General features: G+C 39.1%; 1 protein-coding gene across 10 annotated transcripts in view; it reads right to left on the reverse strand.

Moving 5' to 3' along the window:
• Positions 1–24,436, reverse strand: part of PPFIBP1 (PPFIA binding protein 1) — a 205,837-nt gene that overhangs the window by 32,510 nt on the left and 148,891 nt on the right. For 5 of the 10 annotated variants that reach the window (XM_019961412.2, XM_019961414.2, XM_019961411.2 and 2 more), the window contains 8 exons: positions 16,569–16,655; positions 14,366–14,479; positions 12,410–12,541; positions 7,484–7,576; positions 6,602–6,694; positions 5,137–5,251; positions 3,513–3,545; positions 1,800–1,861 (listed from right to left, as the gene is read on the reverse strand). In XM_019961412.2, the coding sequence (XP_019816971.2) occupies positions 1,800–1,861; positions 3,513–3,545; positions 5,137–5,251; positions 6,602–6,694; positions 7,484–7,576; positions 12,410–12,541; positions 14,366–14,479; positions 16,569–16,655 (729 nt within the window). The remainder of the gene's footprint in view (positions 1–1,799; positions 1,862–3,512; positions 3,546–5,136; positions 5,252–6,601; positions 6,695–7,483; positions 7,577–12,409; positions 12,542–14,365; positions 14,480–16,568; positions 16,656–24,436) is intronic. The other 5 variants (XM_019961417.2, XM_019961413.2, XM_019961418.2 and 2 more) reach the window with 3 other exon arrangements.

A 24,436-nucleotide genomic window follows, 5' to 3' on the forward strand; every position in this document is an offset into this window, starting at 1 on the left:
GTAATGTCCCACAAACACATCACAAATTGAATACATCTAAAATGAAGCTCATTATTCGCCCCGAGTACTTGAGTCTCTGCTTGGATTCCCTTAACTCTTTTATGGGTACCCTCATTCAACCCACTGCCCAAACCAGAAAATATTTCCCAAATCCAAAGATTTAAAACTCTTGCTAACCAGTGAATTTCTCTAAAATCCGCCCCCTCCTTATCACTTCACTGCCACTGCCTTGTTTCCACATCTTCATTTCTCACCTATTTTAACAGCCTCTTAATTGTTGTCTTCATTCTCTTTCTTTTATTCTTGCTTCTATTCTGCCACCAGAATTGGCTTTTTAACACGGCAATTTAATTATGTCACAGTTCCAGGTCTAAAGCTGAGACCCCAAATCGTTTAATCATCAGCTTCACTATAGCACCCCCTCATACACTCATGTCCTCCATCTGTATCTCATGGCTCCAGAACTTTCCCAGTATGCCGTGGCTGTTTCAAGACTTGGTTTTGACTTGTGTTTTTGCTCATGGATCTTTTGCCCAGAACACTTCATTTTCCTGATGAATGACTCTTGCTCTCACTCAGGATTTGCCCAAATACGTCCTCTTTGAAGGCTTCTTGGAACCACCAAGAAGTTAGGTCACTCTTGGTGCTCTTAGAGAAGTCTGAGCATCTAATAAGCCCTCATACAACACTGGGAGTTTTGCTTGCTATTGTTGCTTTTTGAGGGAGAGAAATGAAAACAAAATGAATTTTAGTGTTGTTGTTGTTTTTTTTTTCTCAAATTCAATCTATGTGAACAGCTTGCTAATGACTTTTTTATTTGATGTGGGGAAGACTAGCACAAATAAACCTATATATGGGTGGGTGGGTAGAATGAGTTTACTTCCGTTGAATAAAGAACAAAAAGAATGAAAGGCAATAAACAGAGTTAGGCAAGAAAGAGAAGGAAGCTTATGATGAGAAAAAGATCAAGACAAAGTTCTTTAGCATTGGCTTGGTTTTTATTTCCTCAAAGTTAACTCTTTTTGTGGGAAAATGTCTCCTTGTTCTACTCATTAAGGGACATGAAGGGGGGACAGTTCTGGTGACAGGATCTGAACCTGCCTGCTGGGTATGTGGTTGGTCAGGGAAGCCAAAGAGACATGTTACTTTATTAAGGGCCTGCGTCCCTGCTCTGAGCAAAAGGCATTGAGAAGAAGCAACAGCTAGAGGAGAAGCCCTCCTGGAGATGTTGGCATTAGGCCAGTGCATCTCAAACAAAGCCTCGTGCCATCTTGATTATGGTGCCTGTGCCTGTTTCCTGGCATCTCACCACACAGGAGAGCAGAGACAATCCCAGATGTGAAAGAGGTCAGCAGTGTGAAGGAAGCAACATGTTCATAGAGATTAAAGTCAACATGATGGTGAAGCTAAAACTGCCATGGCTACCTCCTTCAGAGTTCATATGGTGGCCCAGAATTTCCAGGGACCACAGAAAGGAGGTACTATGGGCTATGTCCTTTCTCTCATTTGTCACCTGAATGTAAAAAGCTGATCTGATAGCTTTAACACTTTCTAAATTCAAGACGGTGGGCTGGAGGGATGGATTCTCTGCGGGCTCTACTTGTGCTATCCACATAGCACAAGTATGTCACTGGCCCACTGAGAGCAGGTCCACTTGGGCAGGAAGGGAGAATGCTTCCGCTTAATGTCAGTTGTCTAGGGGATGTTCTTTCAAACTAGGGTATCTGATGAAAATGCATGGAATGATCAAAATGATGATGTAACATATCCAAATAAACAGTTAAATTTCACCTACATACCTTTTCTTCATTTGCTGCCATCAAAGACTCCACAGCCTTTTTCATTTTTTGTACTTCAATATCTGAAATATCACAACATCAAATCAGAAATGTGTTTTTTTAAACATGTGTGAAAATAACAAGAAACTACTGACTCTTCATGTTGAAATGTTTTAAGGTAAAAATGTTAATAATTTATTCTGCTTGTTTTTTTTTTTTTTTAAGGCACATTTACCATTTATATTCTCTTTTAGGGAAAATCTGAAAAATGAACACTTTCTATTATAGCTCACCTTAATAGTCATCATTCTAGAAAAAAAAAAACAACTGCCCTCTCTCAAAGCAAGAACAAAATCCTGATAAGAACGCTGAAGATGAAAATTCAGTGCCATAACAATAAAAACATGGAGTTTTAACAGAAGAAACTTATAATAAAGCAGGTGAAGTGATGAATGGCATATATATGACAAAAGCAGAGAAAATGTTCAGTTATAACCAAGACAGAGACGCAAATGGTAACAGCCTGATGAAATGTGATATTTACATGAGTGTCATGCTAAGAAGCTAGCTGTAGATTCCATACAGAAGGATAATAAGTATGTTGCTTCATCTATAAACTTCATTTCCAATACTATCTTAAAATATAAGGGCCAAAGTAAGTGATTCTCCTTAAAACCTGATATTCAAATAGAAAAGCATGCTACTTTAATCATAAAAACAAATATTTTAAATATGAAAAGTCAATCCAAAATGAGATCACAAATTTAAAAAATTAGAGAAAAAAGTTTAGCTAAAATTGTCTGCTTCCAAGAGAAAAAATACTACTAAAGGTGAATTTTAACACAATGATGCATCATCCAGCAGAGATATAACATTTTCAATTACGGTATACTCTGTAGGAACTGCTTTTATTATTATTTTTTAAATGGCAAACTTCCTGAAGAATTTAACATCTGGAGGAAAGGCCACTAAGGGTTTATCTTTATCCTGCATTATATAATCTAGGCTCTGTTAGTCAGCCTGGGTACAATTTCTTTTGTAACACAAGAGGGTATGTTTATAGAACCCCCTAATATAGATCTCAGTGAAAAAGTGGGCTACAAAACACTGGCAAGCAAAAGCAAGTTCAAAATGATTGTTAACTGTGGTAAATTTTAAAAACAGCAGGTTTTGACTTTCCTGGTGGTCCAGTGGTGAAGAATCCACCTGCCAATGCAGGGCACACGGGTTTGATCCCTGGTCTACCAAGATCCTACATGCTGAGGGACAACTAACTCTGTGTACAACTACTGAGCCTATGCCCTCAAGCCCACACACTGCAACAGAGAAAGCCTGCATGTAGTAACAAAGACCCAGTGCAGTCAAAAATAAATAAATAAATTTATTTTTTTTAAAGCAGATTTTCATTGGAGTACAAACATTGTTTTCTCCTCTGACCCTGTATCTCAGGCCACGAGAAAATGCTTCCTCGCCTCTGCCAGTCTGGGGGCTCTGCTGAATCCTGCAGAGCAAAGGGGCAGACTCAGGTACAATCTGCAAAATGGTCTTTTACTCCTGCTTCTATCGTCTGTTAGTTACCCTCTATTTTGTAAATTCTGAAGAAATGAGGAGCTTATTGATGAAGCAATTTTACATCTTTGGTGAGAGAAATGTTTTAAAAACACATGCAAAGAACAGTCCAAGTAGTACTTTGGGTGAATGTGAAGGCTCATGGAAATACACCAAAAACCTTACTTTTATCTTTGAGCTTCTTTTTAAAATTTTCATCTGTGCAGGAAAACCCATTGAATTGGAAGTTAGCATATATTACAACAATAATATTTCAAAAGCACTATAATTTGGTCTCTTTTTACCTAAAGTAAAGAGACTTTAATCTCATAAAGACTGAATAGGAAGCATTATTTTATGACTTCAGGACTGGCACTATAATACCATAATGCTTTCTGTGAGGTTAGAACCTCATGTAATTAATCAGAAGACGTAAATCTGAGTTACTACCTCTGTTACTTCATCTTTCTGAGACTTGATTTTCTCATATTAAAATTGGGCCTTCCATGTACAAATGCTTCTTAAACACTGTGATGAAAATCCAGCTAATGTGGCATCAGTTGCTTTTTATATTTCCGTTACAGTCTGATCTATGACCCTCCTGAACATGATGAGGACACTGCTTACGTCATCTCCATCTCACCATTCAATTTCAACAGCACTGAAATGATCCATTTCCTGTTCAACAAGATGAGTCCACTGATCATGCAGTTAGATGTTATGTCAGCATCAGATTCCATGAGTTTCTAAACACTAGCTCTTAATGCCTATACCTGTCTGGCCAGGTACTGCTAACAAGTGGTTCACAGACCAATTCAGTTCAGTCCAGTCACTCAGTCGTGTCTGACGCTTTGCAATCCCATGGACTGCAGCTCGTCAGGCTTCCCTGTCCATCACCAACTCCCCGAGCTTGCTCAAACTAACGTCCATCGAGTCAGTGATGCCATCCAACCATTTCATCCTCTGTCTTACCCTAATCATAGACCAGTGCTAGTCCTCAGATCTGATTTTGGGTAGCATTACTCTAACGTAGCCTCTATAGCTCACAAGTCCTATGAATCCATTTTTCTCTTAAGACTCTTGAAAGCATAACCTGCCTGTGAATGTCCCTCTATATATGTGGAAACAGAGACAAAAGATCCATTTCCCTCAATGTTGGACGAACTGAATTTTCAGATGGATAGGGAGTTCTGATACCTGCAGATAAATAAAGCCAGGGCAATCTAGAGCCAAGAAGACTATGGAGGTAATCTCATTCAAGCCCCTCACTGCACAGAAAATTGCAATTTGGACAAGAACTTTCTCATGATGAGAATTTACCATGTAATAATTAACCATGTAGGCTTCCCTGGTGGTTCAGACAGTAAAGAATCTGCCTGCAATGCAGGAGACCTGGGTTTGATCCCTGGGTCAGGACAATCCCCTTGAGAAGAGAATGGCTACCCACTCCAGTATTCTTGCCTGGAAAATCTCACGGACAAAGGAGACTGGTGGGCTACAGTCCATGGGGTTGCAAAAGAGTTGCCACGACTGAGCAACTAACACTAAGACCAATGATTAGGCTTAATCTAAAATAAACATCGGAAAAAGTACAGAGGTGCCCTCCTCTGGCTGCTCAAGAGGAAGTTAACATATGCCCAAGCACAGTGAAGAGTCTCAGAGGAGTCCCTGCGGTCCCGGGCTCAGATGGCTTCTGCTGCTCCTCTCTCTCTTTGATGCTAAAGTTATAAATAATCTAACATCAACTTCTTTCATAGATTGTGACGGTTTTAACAAAAGAAGAAAACAAATGTTTAATACATATTCTTACCTCGATCAAGAATTTCAATCCCTTCTCCTTTCATCTGGCAAACCAATTTTTCTTGTAGTCTTCTCACTTCAGATTCCTTCTCTTCCAGTTGTTCTTTCAGAGATGTCAGCTCCTCCTACAAATGATAAATTCATTCAAAAACAGTAGATTATGACTAAAAGGGAATATTCCGAGAGTCTGTTAACTCTTGAGTCAATAATTAGTTTTCATGAATGAAACAAAAAAAACTACAAGAATTTAGACACAAACTTCAGAAATCAGTGGCAATGATAAGCAGGAAGCAAGATAATTAATAAAAGTCCAATTTATAATAACTGTGGTATAATTATTTCAAGTTTCTTTGTAAACAAATTAAAAATGAATCTTTTAAAGTGTAATTAGGACTAGGGCAGCCCTAAGGTTTAAATCTTACGTTAAATAAAACATCTGACCAAGTTAATCAAAGAAGATAATCAAATTAGATGCTTAGTGTCATAAAAGCAAAACAAAATACAAATTTGAAAAATATATTAGACTTGCTTGACATTTATTCAGCATTTCAAGATGGTACTCATGTTCCCTAGACAAGACAGAACTTAATTAGTGGATAAGGCAGCAGGCAATAAACAACTTTAAGTCATGGGACTAAATAATTCCTTCTCATCACTAAGGTAAAAGAATGGAATCTCCTACAACAATGGGAAAAAAAGAGATTCTTTAATCTTAAAAAAAACAAAAAAAACTACACAACTATTTAAGACCTTAAATCCAATGTTCTATTTACTGAAGTTTGTTTCAGCTGCTGGTTATATTTAACACAGGAAATAAAGCTATGCAATGCTAATAAGTGTGCCTTTATTTTCAATATAACATTTTATTTTCAGTTGGTAAAGATAGCTATTACATTTAGCATTATGAGAAGATGTAGCTCTCCAAAGCAGCTAAGAAGTTGGCCTATTATAGTTTTTACTTATGGTGGGAATCGACACCAAATATAAGGAATTTTCAGTAGCCCTGTCAAGAAGTGCTGCCATGGGCTTTCTATGCTTCTTTATAGTTCTACTATGCTTACTAAACAGTAACATCTACTCACTGCCATGGTAGCGTTAGCTGATGCACGCATTTACCTTTGAGAAAGTCTTGAAAGAATAAGACCGTTTATTACTGATACCAAAGAGAAGTCTTTCCCAGGTGAACTTTTGCCATTATTTTACCATGCTTGGATCTCATTCTAAGACAATGAGATTTAATTTATAAACAAATACTTTTATTTTACAAGTTTATTACTTTTCACTATTTCATATGCTTCTGAAAACAATATTAGGGATTGCAATGTCCCTTTAATTAGCTTTACACATATTAAAAAAAAAGGGGGGACACACACACAAAAAAATGAATGCACACACCACTAAAAACACCATCACAGCAAAACAACACAAGCCAGAAAGCAACAGGCCATGGACCCATTACCCAAGGTCTACTACACCTTCAGTGATTCCCACTTTTGTTCCATCCGCTGCTTTTCATACTGCATCTGACCCACCTTGATTTTCATGCTAGAAAGTTTGGCCATTAAAGACTGGTAGAGAGACAGGAGTGAAAGAAAACTACAGATAGAAAAAGACAAGCTAAGTAACCAAGAACACAGTACCAGTTTATAAAAGAGGTTAGATAACTGAGAGAAATGACAGGTTATGTTCTATCAAATTAGTTCAATCCTGGTTCTTATTCAAAATTGTTGCTGTTCAGTCACTGAGTTGTGTCCAACTCTTTTGGGACCCCATGGACCTACAGCCTGTCAGGCTCCTCTGTCCATGGAACTTTCCAGGCAAGAATACTGGAGTGGGGTGCGATTCCCTTCTCTACTTATTCAGAATGTGAAAGTTGTTCAGTCGTGTCCAACTCTTTGCGACTCCATGGACTATACACTCCATGGAATTCTCCAGGCCAGAATACTGGAGTGGGTAGCCTTTCCCTTCTCCAGAGGATCTTCCCAACCCAGGGATCGAACCCAGGTCTCCTGCACTGTGGGTGGATTCTTCACCAGCTGAGCCACAAGGGAAGCCCAAGAATACTGGAGTGGGTAGCCTATCCCTTCTCCAGCAGATCTTCCCGACCCAGGAATTGAACCAGGGTCTCCTGCATTGCAGGCGGATTCTTTACCAACTGAGCCACCAGAGAAGCCCTTATTCAGAACAATAGTGTTTAAATTCTAGATGGGCTCCAGCTTGGGGAAAAACTTTGTAAAATGCCTTAAAATGCCTTCTTTATCACATTCTAAGTAGAAAATGTATTTTATCTATATTATTGATCATGGGTAAGTAGTGGAGCCACTTATATAAAATTTTTCGCCATTGTGAAAACTTACCTTAGTAGATTTCAGCTTTTTCTCATACTGAAGTCTTTCATTTTCCATTTCACTGACTCTTAACCTCAAATCATTGATCTCCTGCATTAGCCCCTGTCCAAAAACAAACAAGGAAATACATTAGGAAAGCAGTAAACACCTATTTTACCTACCAAAATAGCAGTTTGGAAATCCTCAGTCAATGGCTCTTGGGTTATAGCTGGATGAATGAGATTAGACAAATGGGAATGAATGCGTCTCCTTGAGAATCTTTCCATTGAATCTTTCCACGGATCCACTGAAAGATCCATTGAATCTTTCCATTGAAAACACTGCCTCCGCCCTAAAATGATGGGACTGATTATGGAAATGAAAAGTGACAATAATTTTTAAGAAAGGTAACTGATTACTTGTTATCATTAAGCAAATATGTCTACATTAAAAATCACTATATGAACTCCATCTTTTTAAAATAATCCAGAGAAATTTTCTTTAGTAAAGTCATTAACTTTTAGGGCCCTTTCAGCGATATATGGATATTTATAAAAATATTTTTCTAATTACTAAATTTGTCTACAAAAGATACATATTTTTCCTCAACCCAATCTGGGAGAGATGAATGAAATTCAAACACTTTAAACCAAGAATTCTAAATTTGAGGTTAGATGAGAGCCCTGTCATTTACAAATATATTCAGCATCATAATATAATTTTATGTTTGGAAAAATGCAAAAGAAAGCAACCCTAATGTTTTCATAATACAAATACAATCATACACCTTTTCTACTTTTATTTTAGAAAATCTAATTTGTTTGTAAACATAGTCTAAATATTCTGAGCAATAGTGACATATTTTTGTCCACAGGCCAGAGAGTAGGAAAAAGAAATCAGAATGTAAAACAATACTAAGTCATCCAGAAGAAGGGCTCAAATAGTCTGTGAAGACGCCTCTTCTCTAACAACAAGGTATGAAGCTTCCACCAATGGTTAACGTGTTTTTGTTCCTCTCAAGATATTTATTCCTGAGCCACAGATTCCCAGGTAACAGAAAAGAATTACACAAGAATGCTATAAAAAACAAACAGAACAATGATTAAAGTGTAATGATTCAACCTCACAGAGGCCAGGTAAAGGATGCTCTAGTGAAATATACTTAACCTACAGGTTTTTAAATTGTAGTTTCTTGTAAAACGGGGCAAAGTATTACCTAGTATTACATAATACTTTTGAATATTATAACTGTTAATACAGTGTTTCAATAAGAAGCTATTTTCTGTTTATGAATGACATAAATGTTTGACATCATTTAATAACATTTTAATTGTGATTAAGTTGTGATTTAGTTTATCTGTAAGTTCATAATTCAAGTAAAAGGAAAAAGTCCAGTTTCTCCTATTCATTTATCTACCATTTATTAAGCACTCTTGCATAATATGAGTTCTTAGTAATCTTTAATCAATCTGGTCTTCCACAGATATATTTTCCCACTTATTGTTAAAAGTGAATTCTATTTGGATTGGAATTCTATTTGGATTGTTTCTATTCTGTTGTTGAATTGTTGATTGCTGGAATTCCTCAGCTTTGAATTCTATTTGGATTGTTGTATTTTACTACTTCCTTTAGAAATAGTGGCAATTTATAAAGAAGAAACAAATGAAGAAAACAGAATTATAAATTGAGGTCATTTTTCTATTAAAAAAGAACTACCCAATTATCCCTTGAGGTAATACTGTAAGTATGAACATAAATTTTTAATCTGAAAGAAGCCCTATCTTTCCATGATAACTCAAGCTAGAAAATCTGGAAGTAGCTCCTAAATATGAAACTTTAAAAAATGTAATACAAATTATTTCCAAGTAATTTCTTATCAGAAGTTCAGTACTTTTGAAAGTGAAAATCCTTGTTATCTTTCTCTTTTCCTTCGCAGAAAACTAGGGCTCCACAGAAACTCGTTTCTGATATCTGTATTCTTACCAGAAGGGGGCACTGTTGAATGCTAACCACCTATCAGCAATCCTGGGATAGGCAAGCCCTGTCTTCCAAGGTTTCAAGACTTCTCTACCCCTAATCTTTTGGAAGTGCCTATACTTCTACTTCTTCCCCACACTCCACTGTTTCCTTAGAAATTAATCTCCAAATAACCTAAAATCTTAAGACAAAGTTAAAGAATTTTGGATTCATGAAACAGCCAGAGAAACATTTCAATTAAGGGGAAAAGGTAGGAAAATGAGCGTATTCGTTTTAACTTTTTTAGTTTTAATCTTAAAGACTACTTCAATTATTTTCGTATATAAAAGCAGTTTATAATATCCCATAATCTCTAATCTCTAAAAGGCATGCTATATCTTACCAATAGTGCTGAATATATTAGAAAGTTATCAGGGACTGAAGTTTACTAGAGGTTTGGTGACAAGATCACCTTGCGTATGATTGAGGCAACGCATAAGTGAAGCAAGAAAACACCAAAAAAGGGTTTTACAAAAAATGCAGACAAAGTCAAGAGATAGAAATATTGCTCTGGGATCTTACAAAAAAAAAAAAAAAATCATAAAACAGCCAGCTACTTCAACTTAGTCCTAATGGTTGGTTAACATCTTGCATCCAAATTAAGCACAATTGTATGGGTTAATGGAGAAGGCAATGGCACCCCACTCCAGTACTCTTGCCTGGAGAATCCCATGGACAGAGGAGCCTGGAAGGCTGCAGACCATGGGGTCGCGAGGAGTCGGACACGACTGAGCGACTTCACTTTCACGTGTCCCTTTCATGCATTGGAGAAGGAAATGGCAACCCACTCCAGTGTTCTTGCCTGGAGAATCCCAGGACGAGGGAGCCTGGTGGGCCGCCGTCTATGGGGTCGCACAGAGTCGGACACGACTGAAGAGACGTAGCAGCAGCAGCAGTATGGGTTAAGACTTTCCCTAAACTTTGTATGTATAGTAAACCCACCCCTTAAGGCTTCAAAACTGCGAACTTCTTTCCTGACACCAGAGTTAGCTCTACTGCCACCTTAGCTACCTGTTGACTGAATTCTACCACCATTTTATACAGCAGCTGTGGAGTCAGGGAAGGACAAAAAAGGAAAAGAAGAAACATCCAAACAGATTTTTAAAGAAAGCACAAAAGCAAGAATTTTAAAGAAACTAAGTAGTTTTCTAAGTTTTAAGAGCTCCTGTCTCAGTTAAACGAAAAATAGACTAAGAGCTTTAAGATTAAAATGTGAGCTAAGTTGGGATTTCCTTTTGCTACTGAGGAAATAATACATATACCAAGACTTTCCAGTATAGTTATATATTTGACAGAAAATTTAACTCTAAAAATAGCAATGGAGTGTTTGTTGTTGTTTAGCCACCAAGTCATGTCTGACTCTTTGCAACTTAAGAGTATAAACCTTATTAAATTCAGATCTAGGAAGGACTTTCATACAGTGGAAACCATGTAATATAGCTCATATTATGATGGCATGCAGTCAGCATAAAATAAATATTTGAAATAAAAACAGAGGGGAAGAGTAAGTAAATGATTTCTCTTCTCTCCTTCTTGGTGCCCATTTTGTAGCTAAGTATGACACTTCTCCATAGCCAACCAAGCAAACAAAATAAAGAAAAATGAAGAGATGGCCCTAGGAGAGAAAAAAATTTCTACAGCTCTTTATATTTCTTTTCTAATGAGTAGATTTCATATGGATATGCTCTGCACTGCACCTCCTGACAAAAAGCAGTTAACAAACTAGAAGACCTAGAGTAACAATAAATTAAGCTGAACAAACAAGCAAGCATGTTTAGCCATGAAAAGGGGTACTTCAAGTTGTAAAATCTACCCTGAATTTCACAAAAGTATAATGAGCTGTATTTATTAAGTGGAATGACTTGCATGTGGAATAGACCAAAAGTAAAAGTCCAAATTAAATGACCTCTAAAATCTGTGATGAGTACATAATGAAAGCATGTTTGCTATACCTATTTAAAAATCTACTTATTATATACTGAATAATAAATGTGCCTAAATAAGAACTACTAGTAAAGTCATGCACTTGAATCCATTATTTCCACAATGAAGAGAATCAGTATGGATGAACAGATGAACGGACAGACAGATGGATACACAAATGGCAGACAGACAGACAGAAGCTCCAAATGTCCTAAAGTCAAAAGTATTTTTAAAGGCGAGTGAAAGGATTAATATTTCATATCAAAAGTCTCAAAATAAAAGTTAATATTATCATTTAGTGATTAAAAAGTCAATGTAAGCTTATTCTTAAAAAGAAGTATGGATAATGAGGGCATATAGTAATTAACTGCCTCTCCTTCACAACTCCAAGGAATTTCAACTTGTTCTAGAAATATATGTATGTGAGATATATAAGTATGCATATATATAAATTAAAATGAAAGTGTTAGTTGCTCAGTCATGTCTGACTCTTTGTGACCCCATGGACTATAGTCCACCAGGCTCCTCTTGTCTATGGAATTCTCCAGACAAGAATACTGGAGTGGGTGGCCATTCCCTTCTGCAGGGGATCTTGTTGACAGAGAGATGGTCTCCTGCTTTGCAGGAGATCTCCCTATGGATTGTAATCTACCAGGTTTCTCTCTCCATGGGATTTTCCAGGCAAGAATACTAGAGTGAGTACCATTCCCTTCTCCAGGGATTTTCCCAAGCTGGGGACTGAATCTGAGTCTCCTGCATTGCAGGCAGATTTTTAAGCTGTCTGAGTCACCAGGGAAGCCCTATATCTACATATATATGTATGTGTACATATATACGTGGTTACGTCGCTTCAGTCGTGTCCAACCCTTTGCGACCCCATGGACTGTAGCCCACCAGGCTTCTCTGCCCATGGAATTCTCCAGGCAAGAATACTGGAGTGGGTTGCCATTTCCTTCTCCAAGGGGGGGTGTGTATGTATGTATATGTATATAAAGTGAGAGAAAGGGCACCACTTACCTCCGTGTCTCTGAATCTATCTTCATAATCCAGTCTGTCCTTCTCTACAGCTGTCAGTTTTAACTTTAAGTTAGATATTTCAGCCATCAGGTCCAACTTCTGAGTTTCTAAGGATGTCCTACTCAGAAGCTCCTATTAGAATTGAAGAGATACATGCAAAAGTTGCTTTATTATAAACAGTCACATATGGATGTGTCTTTCTTATGACTGTAAAACAGTATTATTAAGTAGAGGATGTGAAGATTAATTCTAAACAGATACATCTGGAAAAATTATTTGCTTTAGTTAACCTCCATTGAACCAAACTAGTGTTCAATAAGCAGCACATGTCTGCTTTTTCGGGAGACATATGTTCTACTGATAAACACATATATAAACTTACATATTCTTAAGCCTGTGATAACACTGATGACGATATTATGTTTGCTATGTGAAAGGTTTTGTTTTTACATGTACTAAGCGGTTCAATCCTCAAAACAATCTTATGAGATAGAAACTCATTAGGATAACCCATGAATTATCCTTGTTCAACGGTTGAGCCTCTTGATGAAGGTCAAAGAGGAAAGTGAAAAAGTTGGCTTAAAATTCAACATTCAAAAACTAAGATCATGGCATCCGGTCCCATCACTTCACGGCAAATAGATGGGGGAACAATGGAAACAGTGAGAGACTTTATTTTCTTGGGCTCCAAAATCACCGCAGATGGTGACTGCAGCCATGAAATTAAAAGACACTTGCTCCTTGGAAGGAAAGTTATGACCAACCTAGACAGCATATTCAAAAGCAGAGATGTTACTTTGCCAACAAAGATCCATCTAGTCAAAGCTATGGTTTTTCCAGTAGTCATTTATGGATGTGAAAGTTGGACTATAAAGAAAGCAGAGCGCTTAATAATCGATGCTTTTGAACTGTGGTATTGAAGAAGACTCGAGAGTCCCTTGGACAGCAAGGAGATTCAACCAGTCAATCCTAAAGGAAATCAGTCCTGAATATTCATTGGAAGGACTGATGTTGAAGCTGAAACTCCAATACTTTGGCCACCTGATGCAAAAAACTGACTCATTTGAAAAGACCCTGATGCTGGGAAAGATTGAAGGCAGGAGGAGAAGGGGTCGACAGAGGATGAGATGGATGGATGGCATTGCTGACTCAATGGACATGAGTTTGAGCAAACTCCGGGAGATAGTGAAGGACAGGGAAGCCTGGCATGCTGCAGTCCATGGGTCACAGAGAGTCGGACACAACCGAGCAATTGAACAGCTGAGGAAGGTAAGGGGCAGAGAGATTAAGAACTTGCAGAAAGTCATTACAGCAAAGAAATGGCAAAGCATGGACCCAACCTAAACAGTCCTACTCCAGTGTGTAGTCTACCCACTGTATGACAGGTCCTCCAGCAGACAAGCATCATACATGTGTGTGTGCCCACATATGTTATACATTTTTTCCACTAAGAGTCACATAATGTACTTGTGTGTTAGTCACTCAGTTGTATCGGACTCTTTGCAACGCTATGGACTGTAGTCCCCCAGGTTCCGCTGTCCATGGGATTTTCCAGGCAAGACTACTGGAGTGAGTAGCCTTTCCCTTCTCCAGGGGAATCTTCCCAAGCCAAGGATCGAACCTGGGTCTCCTACAATGCAGGCAGATTCTTTACCATCTGAACCACCAGGGAAGCCCTTTTTCCTAATCCTAAAATATACACTCATGGTTGGAAATGAGGCAACCATATGAAAGCATAAAGAAGAAAACTGAAATCATAATATTTTATTCCAGACACTAATCGCAATGAACACTTTCTATTGTGTGTATGTGTTTGGAGACCCACAACTCTAGGTTTTTTCTTCAAATAAGCCAGTCTAAGTGAATCATACAATTCACCACTGTATCAGAGCAAACACAACATATAAATGTAGCATCTCAAGCAGTTCAACAGGGAAGCCCTGCCTCTGAACATACCTGCTGCAGCATTTCTTCTGTGGCATTCAACTTCTCTCTGTGCTCTTCAAGGCAAAACTCCAAATCGCGAATCTTCTCTCCCTGAGCCTCTACCTGGTCTGTCAACACACTCACCTGTATACAGAGCAAAATACCGTCATGAATTAGGAAGAATTTGGGTCCCACTGCCAACTTCATTTGTCTACGGAGAACACAAACTGGGATGATGTTACCAATCATTTGGTTGTAAAAAAAATCTAAGAATTAATAAGAAACCAGCCCTTCACACACTTACCATGCATGTTGGTTTGAGGATTCCTCTTCAATTTTTAAGAAAGTTAGGGCTGAACTGGGGATGTGCAACACTTTATAGGATAAAAACATTGCAACTCTTTATGAGAAAGAGCATGTAGACAAATTATCTTTTTTGGAGGGTCCAGTGAGGATGGGAGACAGTATTAGAGATTAAGAGAGGAAACAGAATTAATATTAGAAACAGAAGTCCTCAAGGACTATTTAGTTTCCTCCCCCGCCCCAAAGCAGTCTGTGGAGGGCTTCCCTGATAGCTCAGTTGGTAAAGAATCTGCCTGCAATGCAGGAGGCCTGGGTTCGATTCCTGGTTTGGGAAGATACCCTGAAGAAGGAAAAAGCTATCCACTCCAGTATTCTGGCCTGGAGAATTCCATGGACATGGGGTCGCAAAGAGTCGGAGATGACTGAGCGACTTTCACTACTGACTGAAAGTGGTCTGTATCGTTTATTTACTGAAGTAAAGTATTATAACATTATATTAGTTTTAGGTATTCAATGCAATAATTTGATACTTGTACACACTACAAAGTGATCATAACAAGTCTAGTCGCCATCTGCCACCATACAGTTGACTCCCTGCACTCATTCCAACTATCCGCTAGTACCTTTCTTCTCTGGTAACCATCAATCTATTCTCTGTATCTATCAGTTTTGTTTTTTTCATTTGTTTTGTCTTTTAGATTCCACATATAAGTGAAAACAAGTGGTATCTGCCTTTCTCTGTCTTGACATTTCATTTAGCATAATACCCTCAAGGTCCAATCACATTGTCACAAATGGGAAGATTTCCTTTTTTTATGATGGAGTAGTATTCCACTGTAAATATACATACTATATACCACATCTCCTTTTTCTTCTTTTTAAACTTTTTGGTTTGTATTGGGGTATAGCGTATTAACAACGCTGTGACAGTTTCAGGTGAACAGCAGAGGGACCCAGCCATACTTATATTAATACATGTATACATTCTTCTGCAAACTCCCTTCTCATTCAGGGCTGTCACACAACAAAGACTATTCAATTTTGGTACTTGACAAAGAATACAGAAAAGAATCCTGGGAATCCAAATTCTGTGAGATCTTTCATGATCCCACATTTGAACACAAATGTGTTCAAAAGCCAGGATGTAGCTCAAAGGTCCAAGAGGAGCCACTGGGTTGGTCTTTCATCTTCAGTGTTTATTCCAAATCTCTGAGTTTTCCTTCCAAGGATCACTGGCCTAGAAAATATGCTTTTCTTTCCCCCCACCACCGCGCAGCTTGTGGGATCTTAGTTCTCTGACCAGGGATCAAACCCAGCCACAGCAGTGAAAGCATCGAATCCTAACCACTGGACTACCAGGGGATTCCCTATGCTTCAGTTCTTTTAGCTCAAAATACCAAAGTAAAACTATCTGTCAAGGATTTAAAAGACTGTGAAGGAGAGGAAAACTCTAATTTAACCTACAAACAGGACCCCACTACCCACTTTGTGTTGTTTGGTCCATGGCATCATTTTTCAAATTGAAAAAATGAAATATATATTCAGATTCAGAAATTCTTATTCATATTTATGAAATAGATATATGAATATGTAGACACACATATATATATACATATATAGTTACGAAGTCAGAATTTCTGCTATATATATACATTTTTAAAAAGATCATTTATCAGAAAATCAGATGACATTGTGCCTATCACCCAGGGGGCCCTTGGAGAGCAGAGGCTAAGGGCTGCTCACTCTAGACTGGGTATGCATACCCTTGTTCCATCACAGTCCTCACTGGTCCCTAATGTGTATAGATGGCCCCATACTTATGTCTATTAGCAGTCTGGCTCCTATAAGCAACTGAATTTGCCATCCCAATTTACAATGGTCTTTGTAAGTTAAGTCATGAGGGGGAAAAAAGCATTTAAAAATCACTTGCCTGAAGAACGAGGGATTCTTTATCATTTTCTAAACGGGCCAGTCTTTCTTGATACACATCTCCATTCCCAGGGAGGTGTCCATTCGTCTGAAAAAGGAAATGATACGTGTCAGAGGAAGCCTGACCCTCTTAAACACTGAACTACTGTGGAAAAATAAAAATTGCATATGTTTTTAATCCAAGGAACCTGAACAGAATTCAGCACAGCTGTTACTATTAATACAAAATATTGGAATGCAACATAGTTCATATAAAAACAGCAACAACAACAAAAAAGCACTTCTCATCAAGCAGAAAATCATGACCCAAAAGGGACAGTGACTACTGAGAGTCACTGACAGAGAGTACCCACTTGAGACATGCAAAGCTTTGTTGAGTGTGTGGTTGGGCACAAAATCCCTCTTTCTCCTGAATGCCATGATCAGTGGGAATATACTGAGAGGGCCTTCCAATCCTCCCCTCTCCTCTCACAGCCCCAAATCCAGGGCTGCAAATGCTGGCCTTTAAATGCAAGACTGCAGGCTTCTTTCCGCTACTCCAGTCTCCAAATTACAAAACAAATGTTTCCTTTCTCCCTGAAGCCTTTCTCTGTTTTTCTTCTCAAGACCTTAAGCACTGAGTCCACAAAGTCCTCTACTGGCAGCATGCACCAAATTTGCTGGCGATTTATCATGTTCTATTCTGAATTCATCAACAACCTCGGCGTTTGCTTGTTCACCTACTATTACACTAAGCTTCCAGGCAGTCTATAAACTCGTGTTATCTTGTAACCTCCACAGCTTCCAGCCCAGAGCTCTACTTAGACTAGTGCTCACTCTTTTTTTCTCCTCCCTTCTGCCCACCCCTACTTTTTTTTTTTTTTTAATCAGATTTGGGTATGTTTACAGATGGTACAAATGCCAAAGGAAATACAGATTGGGGGTGGAAGTGTAGATTTTTTTTTTCTCAGCCATCTTACATGTGCAAGTGATTAAGGAGACACATTAAAAAGGCTTACAGAGTGAAGACAACATAAAAACGTCATTTTGAAACACAGTAGTATATGTGATGTGTCCCTTGGTATCTCATTTAAATAGTTCATAATCACATAATGTATAATCCCAAAAGAATTTTCTGATTACTCATTCAAATACAACAGAAATACAAACCAGTGGAGTATAAAATAGTTGGACGGGGCCAACCAGAGTTCAACTGAAAAAGCAAATAAACCACCCCAGACTTAGAATCAGAGAAAACACACACTGTATATCCTTACTGCCCAGGACGTAGCTGATGTGACAGCTATTATTTTTCCAGAATCAACTGCTTTTATCATTCTACCTTTCCAATTAATGCATCTTCTAGTATTAGTTCTGGAAATACCAAAAGCTATGTTTTGGGAAGGAAACAAAAACAAACAAAAACAGAGAATTAATGAAAAAGAAAATTGCAGGGTGTTTCTTCTAAAAATATATACATCCCATAAGGCCACAGGAGAATCTGAAACTAGTTAGTAAGCACGCACTATGTGGGTACAATTTTTAACATCAGCTGCTTGACCACATACCTGCACAATTATCACAGCATAATCACAGCCAGAATTAAATGACCAGTATTAGGAGTCTGATGGAGTGGCTAGGATGACTTCCATCCCTGAAGACTACCAGGAAAATGAAATTTACCTTAACCTCTTGAGGACTGTTTTTGGGGAAAGAAGTAGGATGTGTAATGAATGGATGTTCTCAATCTGAGAAAAGTGCTGAGACTCGCCCTACATGACTTTAAATCTCTCATTTTGATCATGAACACTAGCAGGCACCTGCTTTTAAAATTACACAAGCAATGTTTTACAAACATATACGTTTTCCTGGGTAGGGAAAAAAAAAAAAAGCTTTCTCCTTAGTGAGGACAAAAAAAGCAAAAGTCCTCTTTCTCCTGACTGAAGGAGACTATAACAAGATCAGAACTGTTTCTAGAGCAAGTTCTAGAAGTGTTTTTTGAAGCTACTGCCTATGACATGGAAATAAGCTGTCCCCAAACCAGTTCTACAAAATGATCCATTTAAAAAATATTAAAAATTGACCACAATGAGCATGCTCATGTTTCTCAACACTGTATTGATATTTACAAGCAGTCATAATGCTTGTGAGTAGTTTATTTTTAAACACTAAAATAACTTTAGGAATAAAAGACAAATGAACCACTGCTGGAATAATTATGTACTTTTGAAATATTCTGTTGGTATATTCAAGTAGATAAAGGTCTGTTCTGTTCACACGTTAGTTTCTGCTAATTTTTGTTACCTTTGCCTCAAAAATGCTAGCAAGAGGTACATTCCACTAGGCAAATACCCTACTGTCTCTATTCTCCCTCCATCTCCTGTGCCCTACCTCCCAGATCACTCCATGCCTCCCCAAACCCGGCATGCTCTCTCAAACACTAATGCTATTCCTTCTGCATGGACTGTATCTCCAACTCTTTCCCTCCTTGTTCTACCTCATTCCTTAGAATCCACTTCAACTGGGGCTTGGTCTGGAATGTCTTCCATGAGTTGCCTGTTCACTCATATGCTAGTTAACCACATCCAGATGTCCCTTTGTTGCAGCAGGCATCACACTGAATGGACTAGGCTAGACTTGACTACATACAGAACTCTCTGTACCTATAGACTCTGAATTCTTTGTACAGTCCTCTTTCAATCTGATGCACAGTGGGTGCTAACCGACTGCTGAACAAAGGAACACTGATAGATGTTAAATAAACATCAGGCAAATAAAAGATGAATGAATGGTTTTATCCTGGCCTTCTTCCTTCTGAGCAAGACATTTATTCGCATTTCCTCTACTACCTGGTATGCACACACCATGATCACTAGCTCCTTTACCCTCAAGCCATATCCTCTCTTCCTACCACATTTAAGAGGTGGCTTCATCAGTTCAGTTCAGTCACTCAGTTGTATCCGACTCTTTGCAACCCCATGAATCGCAGCACACCAGGCCTCCCTGTCCATCACCAACTCCCGGAGTTCACTCAGACTCACGTCCATCGAGTCAGTGATGCCAACCAGCCATTCATCCTCTGTCGTCCCCTTCTCCTCCTGCCCCCAATCCCTCCCAGCATCAGAGTCTTTTCCAATGAGTCAACTCTTCGCATGAGGTGGCCAAAGTACTGGAGCTTCAGCTTCAGCATCATTCCTTCCAAAGAAATCCCAGGGCTGATCTCCTTCAGAATGGACTGGTTAGATCTCCTTGCAGTCCAAGGGACTCTCAAGAGTCTTCTCCAACACCACAGTTCAAAAGCATCAATTCTTCGGTGCTCAGCCTTCTTTACGGTCCAACTCCCACATCCATACATGACCACAGGAAAAACCGTAGCCTTGACTAGACGGACCTTTGTTGGCACAGTGCCTTTTTTTTTTTTTCCCGTCCGTGCCGCATGGCTTGTGGGATCTGTTTCCTGACCAGGGATTGAAGCTGGACCTTTGGCAGTCAGAGTGCAGAGCCGTAACCATTGGCCCTCCAGAGAATTCCCTCCAGAACCTTTTCAATGGTCAGTAATTGAGGCCCTCTTGCACGAACTCCCTCATGTACTTCCTTCTTCAACACACAGTATTACATATCGCTTCCTACATCTTCCCTGTCTTTCTTCCTGCCAGTCTCGGGAGAACTGAGTCTTAACTCCTTCTTACAAGCTCACCATTCTTCTATTTTGGAACCTTGACTTCCTGTTTCCCCTGTGAATTGACCTACACTTATCGCCTCCATCCTTATCTCATCAATTTCTTTCTCTCAATGAACTTTCATTCTCCTTTCCAAGATCTAATTCCATGGCACTGTGCCCACCTCTGTACCAGCTCCCACTTCTCTCTGCCTATGGAAATCCACCTTTCACAGCTGCTCCCCACCTCCTCTTTCTTACACCATGTCATTCTCTTCTCCTCTACCGAATTCTCCTCCACATCTTGCCTTGAACTTCATGATTGACTTTTGCTGAAAAGCTAATATTCTGCCAGGGGGGGCTTACAAGTGATTTTATGTATCAGTCATTTATAGTTTTTCAGTGCTAATAGAAACTTTATTACATTTATTTTGATTCTCCCAAAATGCTTATGAAATTCTAAGCCTATAATTAAAAACATATTTGGTATAAACTCTTGTTGGGTGAATTTAACATCCAATGCATTAAAGACCAGCCAGCCCAAATTATTTTACTCAAAATCCCAGAGATGCCTTCAAAAGAACTCTTTCTAGTACCACTCATGATGCAACCTTTTATTGACCACATTCAACCCAGCTGAGAGTTTAGGTCAAAACTGGAATCAACGTGAGGATTTTAACAATGCAATCTTCAACTGACAGGGGGTGCGGAGGGGCAGGACTGGAATACACCAGGAAGGGCAGGGCACAAGAGGCAGCTGGACTGTAACAGTGATCCTTTAATTAAGGGACTTACAGAGTTTGCCAGATTTTCCCGACATAATGGGTGTGGAGGGATATGTCTAAAAAGCTTTATTCCTCATCGAACTATAGAATCCTAAGGGTAGGCAGAAACCACACCCAAGAACGTGAATTGCCTGAACTCACATGGCAGGTGCTACACACACCATCTACCCTTCACCATCTAAATAGAAGCTCTTCTTTTTCTATTAATTTCCCTGTAATCATCAAATATAAATACAAAATCAAGTGAAAAGATGTTACAAATGTTAGCATTTTGCATTATATGAGTCTCTTCTTTAAAATGTTTTAATACAGAAAGCTTCAAATATATATATAAAAAAAAGACTACAATGACAAGACCCTTTGTACTCATCACCCAGTTTCAGCTTCATGACAGGTGGGAGTCTTCTATCTGTTATTTTTGTAGAAAGTACCATGCTGTGTTTTCCTCTGATTTTCTTAGTTTTATTGGTTTGCATTGGCCTACACCTGGCTCTCTTTTCTCCTCAACCTTCAGTTTTGGTTTGGTGTTCTTTCCTGAGCTCTATCATCCTGTAAAAATCCAAAATCAATATACCAGTAGTGATTTGCTATGATTAAACTTATTTATCTTATCATATAGAACTCCTTTTGAATATAGCATTCCCATATCAGAATGGTAACAGAATTAAAATGGGGAAAAGAATATCAGTCCAATTTTATAGACAACAAATATTTAAAAAGAGTTGGACTAGCACCCTCTCTCTCTCACACACACACACACTCTCACACTCTTCTCATTTTCCCTCCCCCCCCCACCCAGTAAATATACTAGCCTTTTTTTTTTTCTGTCTAATCTTTTGGCCACACTATGTGGCATGTGGACTCTTAGCTCCTTGACCAGGAACTGAACCCGCACGCCCCCTGCATTGGAAGGCAGAGTCGTAACCACTGGACTGCCAGGGAAATCCCATAAATATACTAGTTTTTAAAACTGCCATACACTTATGATTTCATGATATTTCTTAAAATTCAATATCAAGAAAGGAAAGTGGGGAGTTCTCTGGTGGCCTAGTGGTTAGGACTCTCAGCTTGCACTGCCGTGACTCAGATTCAGTCCCTAGTAGGGACCTGAGATCCCTAACCCTAACCCTAGCCCTAACCCTAAACCCTAACCCTAAACCCTAACCTTCCCACAAGCCACATGGTATGGCCCCCCAAAAGAAAGAAATAAAAAGGAAGGTGTGTTAAACTAAAGCTCATTTAATTAAATGTTATCTTTAGCTACCAAATGATACATATCATACAGGGTCTTTCATGTCCTAATCACAGTATTAATATTTCTACCACTGTACGCAAACATCCATTGCCTGCTTTCCACTAGAGGAAAGACTGAAATAAGACTTGAATCTTTCAGTCTAGTCAAGGCTATGGTTTTTCCAGTAGTCATGTATGGATGTGAGAGTTGGACTATAAAGAAAGCTGAGTGCAGAAGAATTGATGCTGTTGAACTGTGGTGTTGGAGAAGACTCTTGAGAGTCCCTTGGACTGCAAGGAGATCCAACCAGTCCATCCTAAAGGAGATCAGTCCTGGGTGTTCATTGGAAGGACTGATGTTGAGGCTGAAACTCCAGTACTTTGGCCACCTGATGCGCAGAGCTGACTCATTTGAAAAGACCCTGATGCTGGGAAAGATTGAGGGCAGGAGAAGAAGGGGAGAACAGAGGATGAGATGGTTGGGTGGCATCACTGACTCGATGGACATGGGTTTGGGTGGAGTCTGGGAGTTGGTGATGGACAGGGACGCCTGGCGTGCTGTAGCTCATTGGGTAGCAAAGAGTCGGACACAACTGAACTGAACTTTCAGCCACAAATATCACAGTTACATTTCATTTGGGTCCAACACACAAGACAGAATCTCACATTCTTTTGTACAAAGAGTCAAAGAACACAACACCAACAATGTTGGAAATCAATCCACCAGGCAGGAGCAGTGCTCTGCTGTCTGGTCCTCACATTCGATGTAGTGTGATTAGGATGGAGAGGCCTGCTCCTGGGCTGTAAACAATCATCTCAGGGCAACACTGCTACCATTCAGGGCCTCTAGAGCAGCCCCTCCACCTGGCCAGTGCCCCTTGGTACTATGGTACCTCTGACTCTAGGTCCATCTTGCAAACACCCCACTTATATTTTCCTCCTAAATTTCTACTCAAGTTCAAAAGAACAGCCTCTTCAGGAAGCCCTCTACTTATTCTAAAATCTCATCATCTCATCATTTGCTAAGAAACCCAAAAGGGGAACTAAATTTCACATGCATTTTATCATACCCCAAAACTCAATCACGACCCTCTCCTAGAAAGATATCAGTTTATTCAATGTTGTCAGAAAGTACATCAAAGACTGAAACTCAGAACGATCCTGAATATATGCTGTATTTTCCAAGTCAAGATTACAGACATGGTCAGAATCAGACTATGGCTTTGGGGTTTTGTTTTTCTGGGTTTTAATTTTCACTGTACTTGTTTCCCAGAGACAGAAGGCATCTTCTTAACTAAACAGTCGAGCAAAAACAAGTGTTCTGGAGCAAGAAAAACCACAGTAGTGGGTCAGCCTCTAAGACTCACTACTCCAAAAATGTAACTATATCTGAAATGCTGGTGAGAACAGCAGATGTCAAGGGCTTTCATCTGCCAGTCTTTTTAGAAGTATCATGAGAGCGCTCCCCTCGGAGCGTCTGTGTCACATTAAATTGTTCATGGCCACGAGCAGTGGCTGTCCTGTTACACGGCCAGGGCACACCTGCATCTCTTTGTCTGTGCATCCACGGCCAGCCCCGGCCGAAGAGACAGACTGCTTCAGTGTCTCCCAAAGAGTTCTTTTAGATCCTTGAGAAGGGAAGATGGGCTCTACCCCTTCCTCACCTTATTTTCAGACATATCACGATGCTCCCGAAGCTTCTGGAGTGGGGAGAGGAGTACACACTGAGACTGCAACATTATCCCAGTCACAGGTATGCTCCAAAGTTCCCTGAGTTCCAGATGGATGGAAAACAAAAGCTAAATAAAGCCAGCTCCTATTCTAGGAATAAAACATATTCATTCATTCACGTATTGTTCATTCCTGTATTCAATATTTATAAAAATCTAAGACACAGACATAGAGAACAAATATATGGGTATCAAGGGGTTAAGGGAGGGTGGGATAAATTAGGAGACTGGGATTAACATATATACACTATTGATACTATATATAAAATAGATAAATAATTAGAACCTATTATATAGCACAGCGAACTCTACTTAATGCACTGTGGTGACGTGAAAAAGTCCAAAAGGGAGATAATATGTGTATATGTATGGCTGATTCATTTTGCTGTGTAGCAGAATCTAACACTACTCTGTAAAGCAACTATACTCCAGTGAAAGCTTATTTTTTTAAAACCCAGCTATGTGACAGGCTGCAGAGCTAGCA

This window comes from Bos indicus, chromosome 5 (genome assembly GCF_029378745.1).
Source record: "Bos indicus isolate NIAB-ARS_2022 breed Sahiwal x Tharparkar chromosome 5, NIAB-ARS_B.indTharparkar_mat_pri_1.0, whole genome shotgun sequence".
In the NCBI taxonomy this organism is placed as follows: Eukaryota; Metazoa; Chordata; class Mammalia; order Artiodactyla; family Bovidae; genus Bos; species Bos indicus.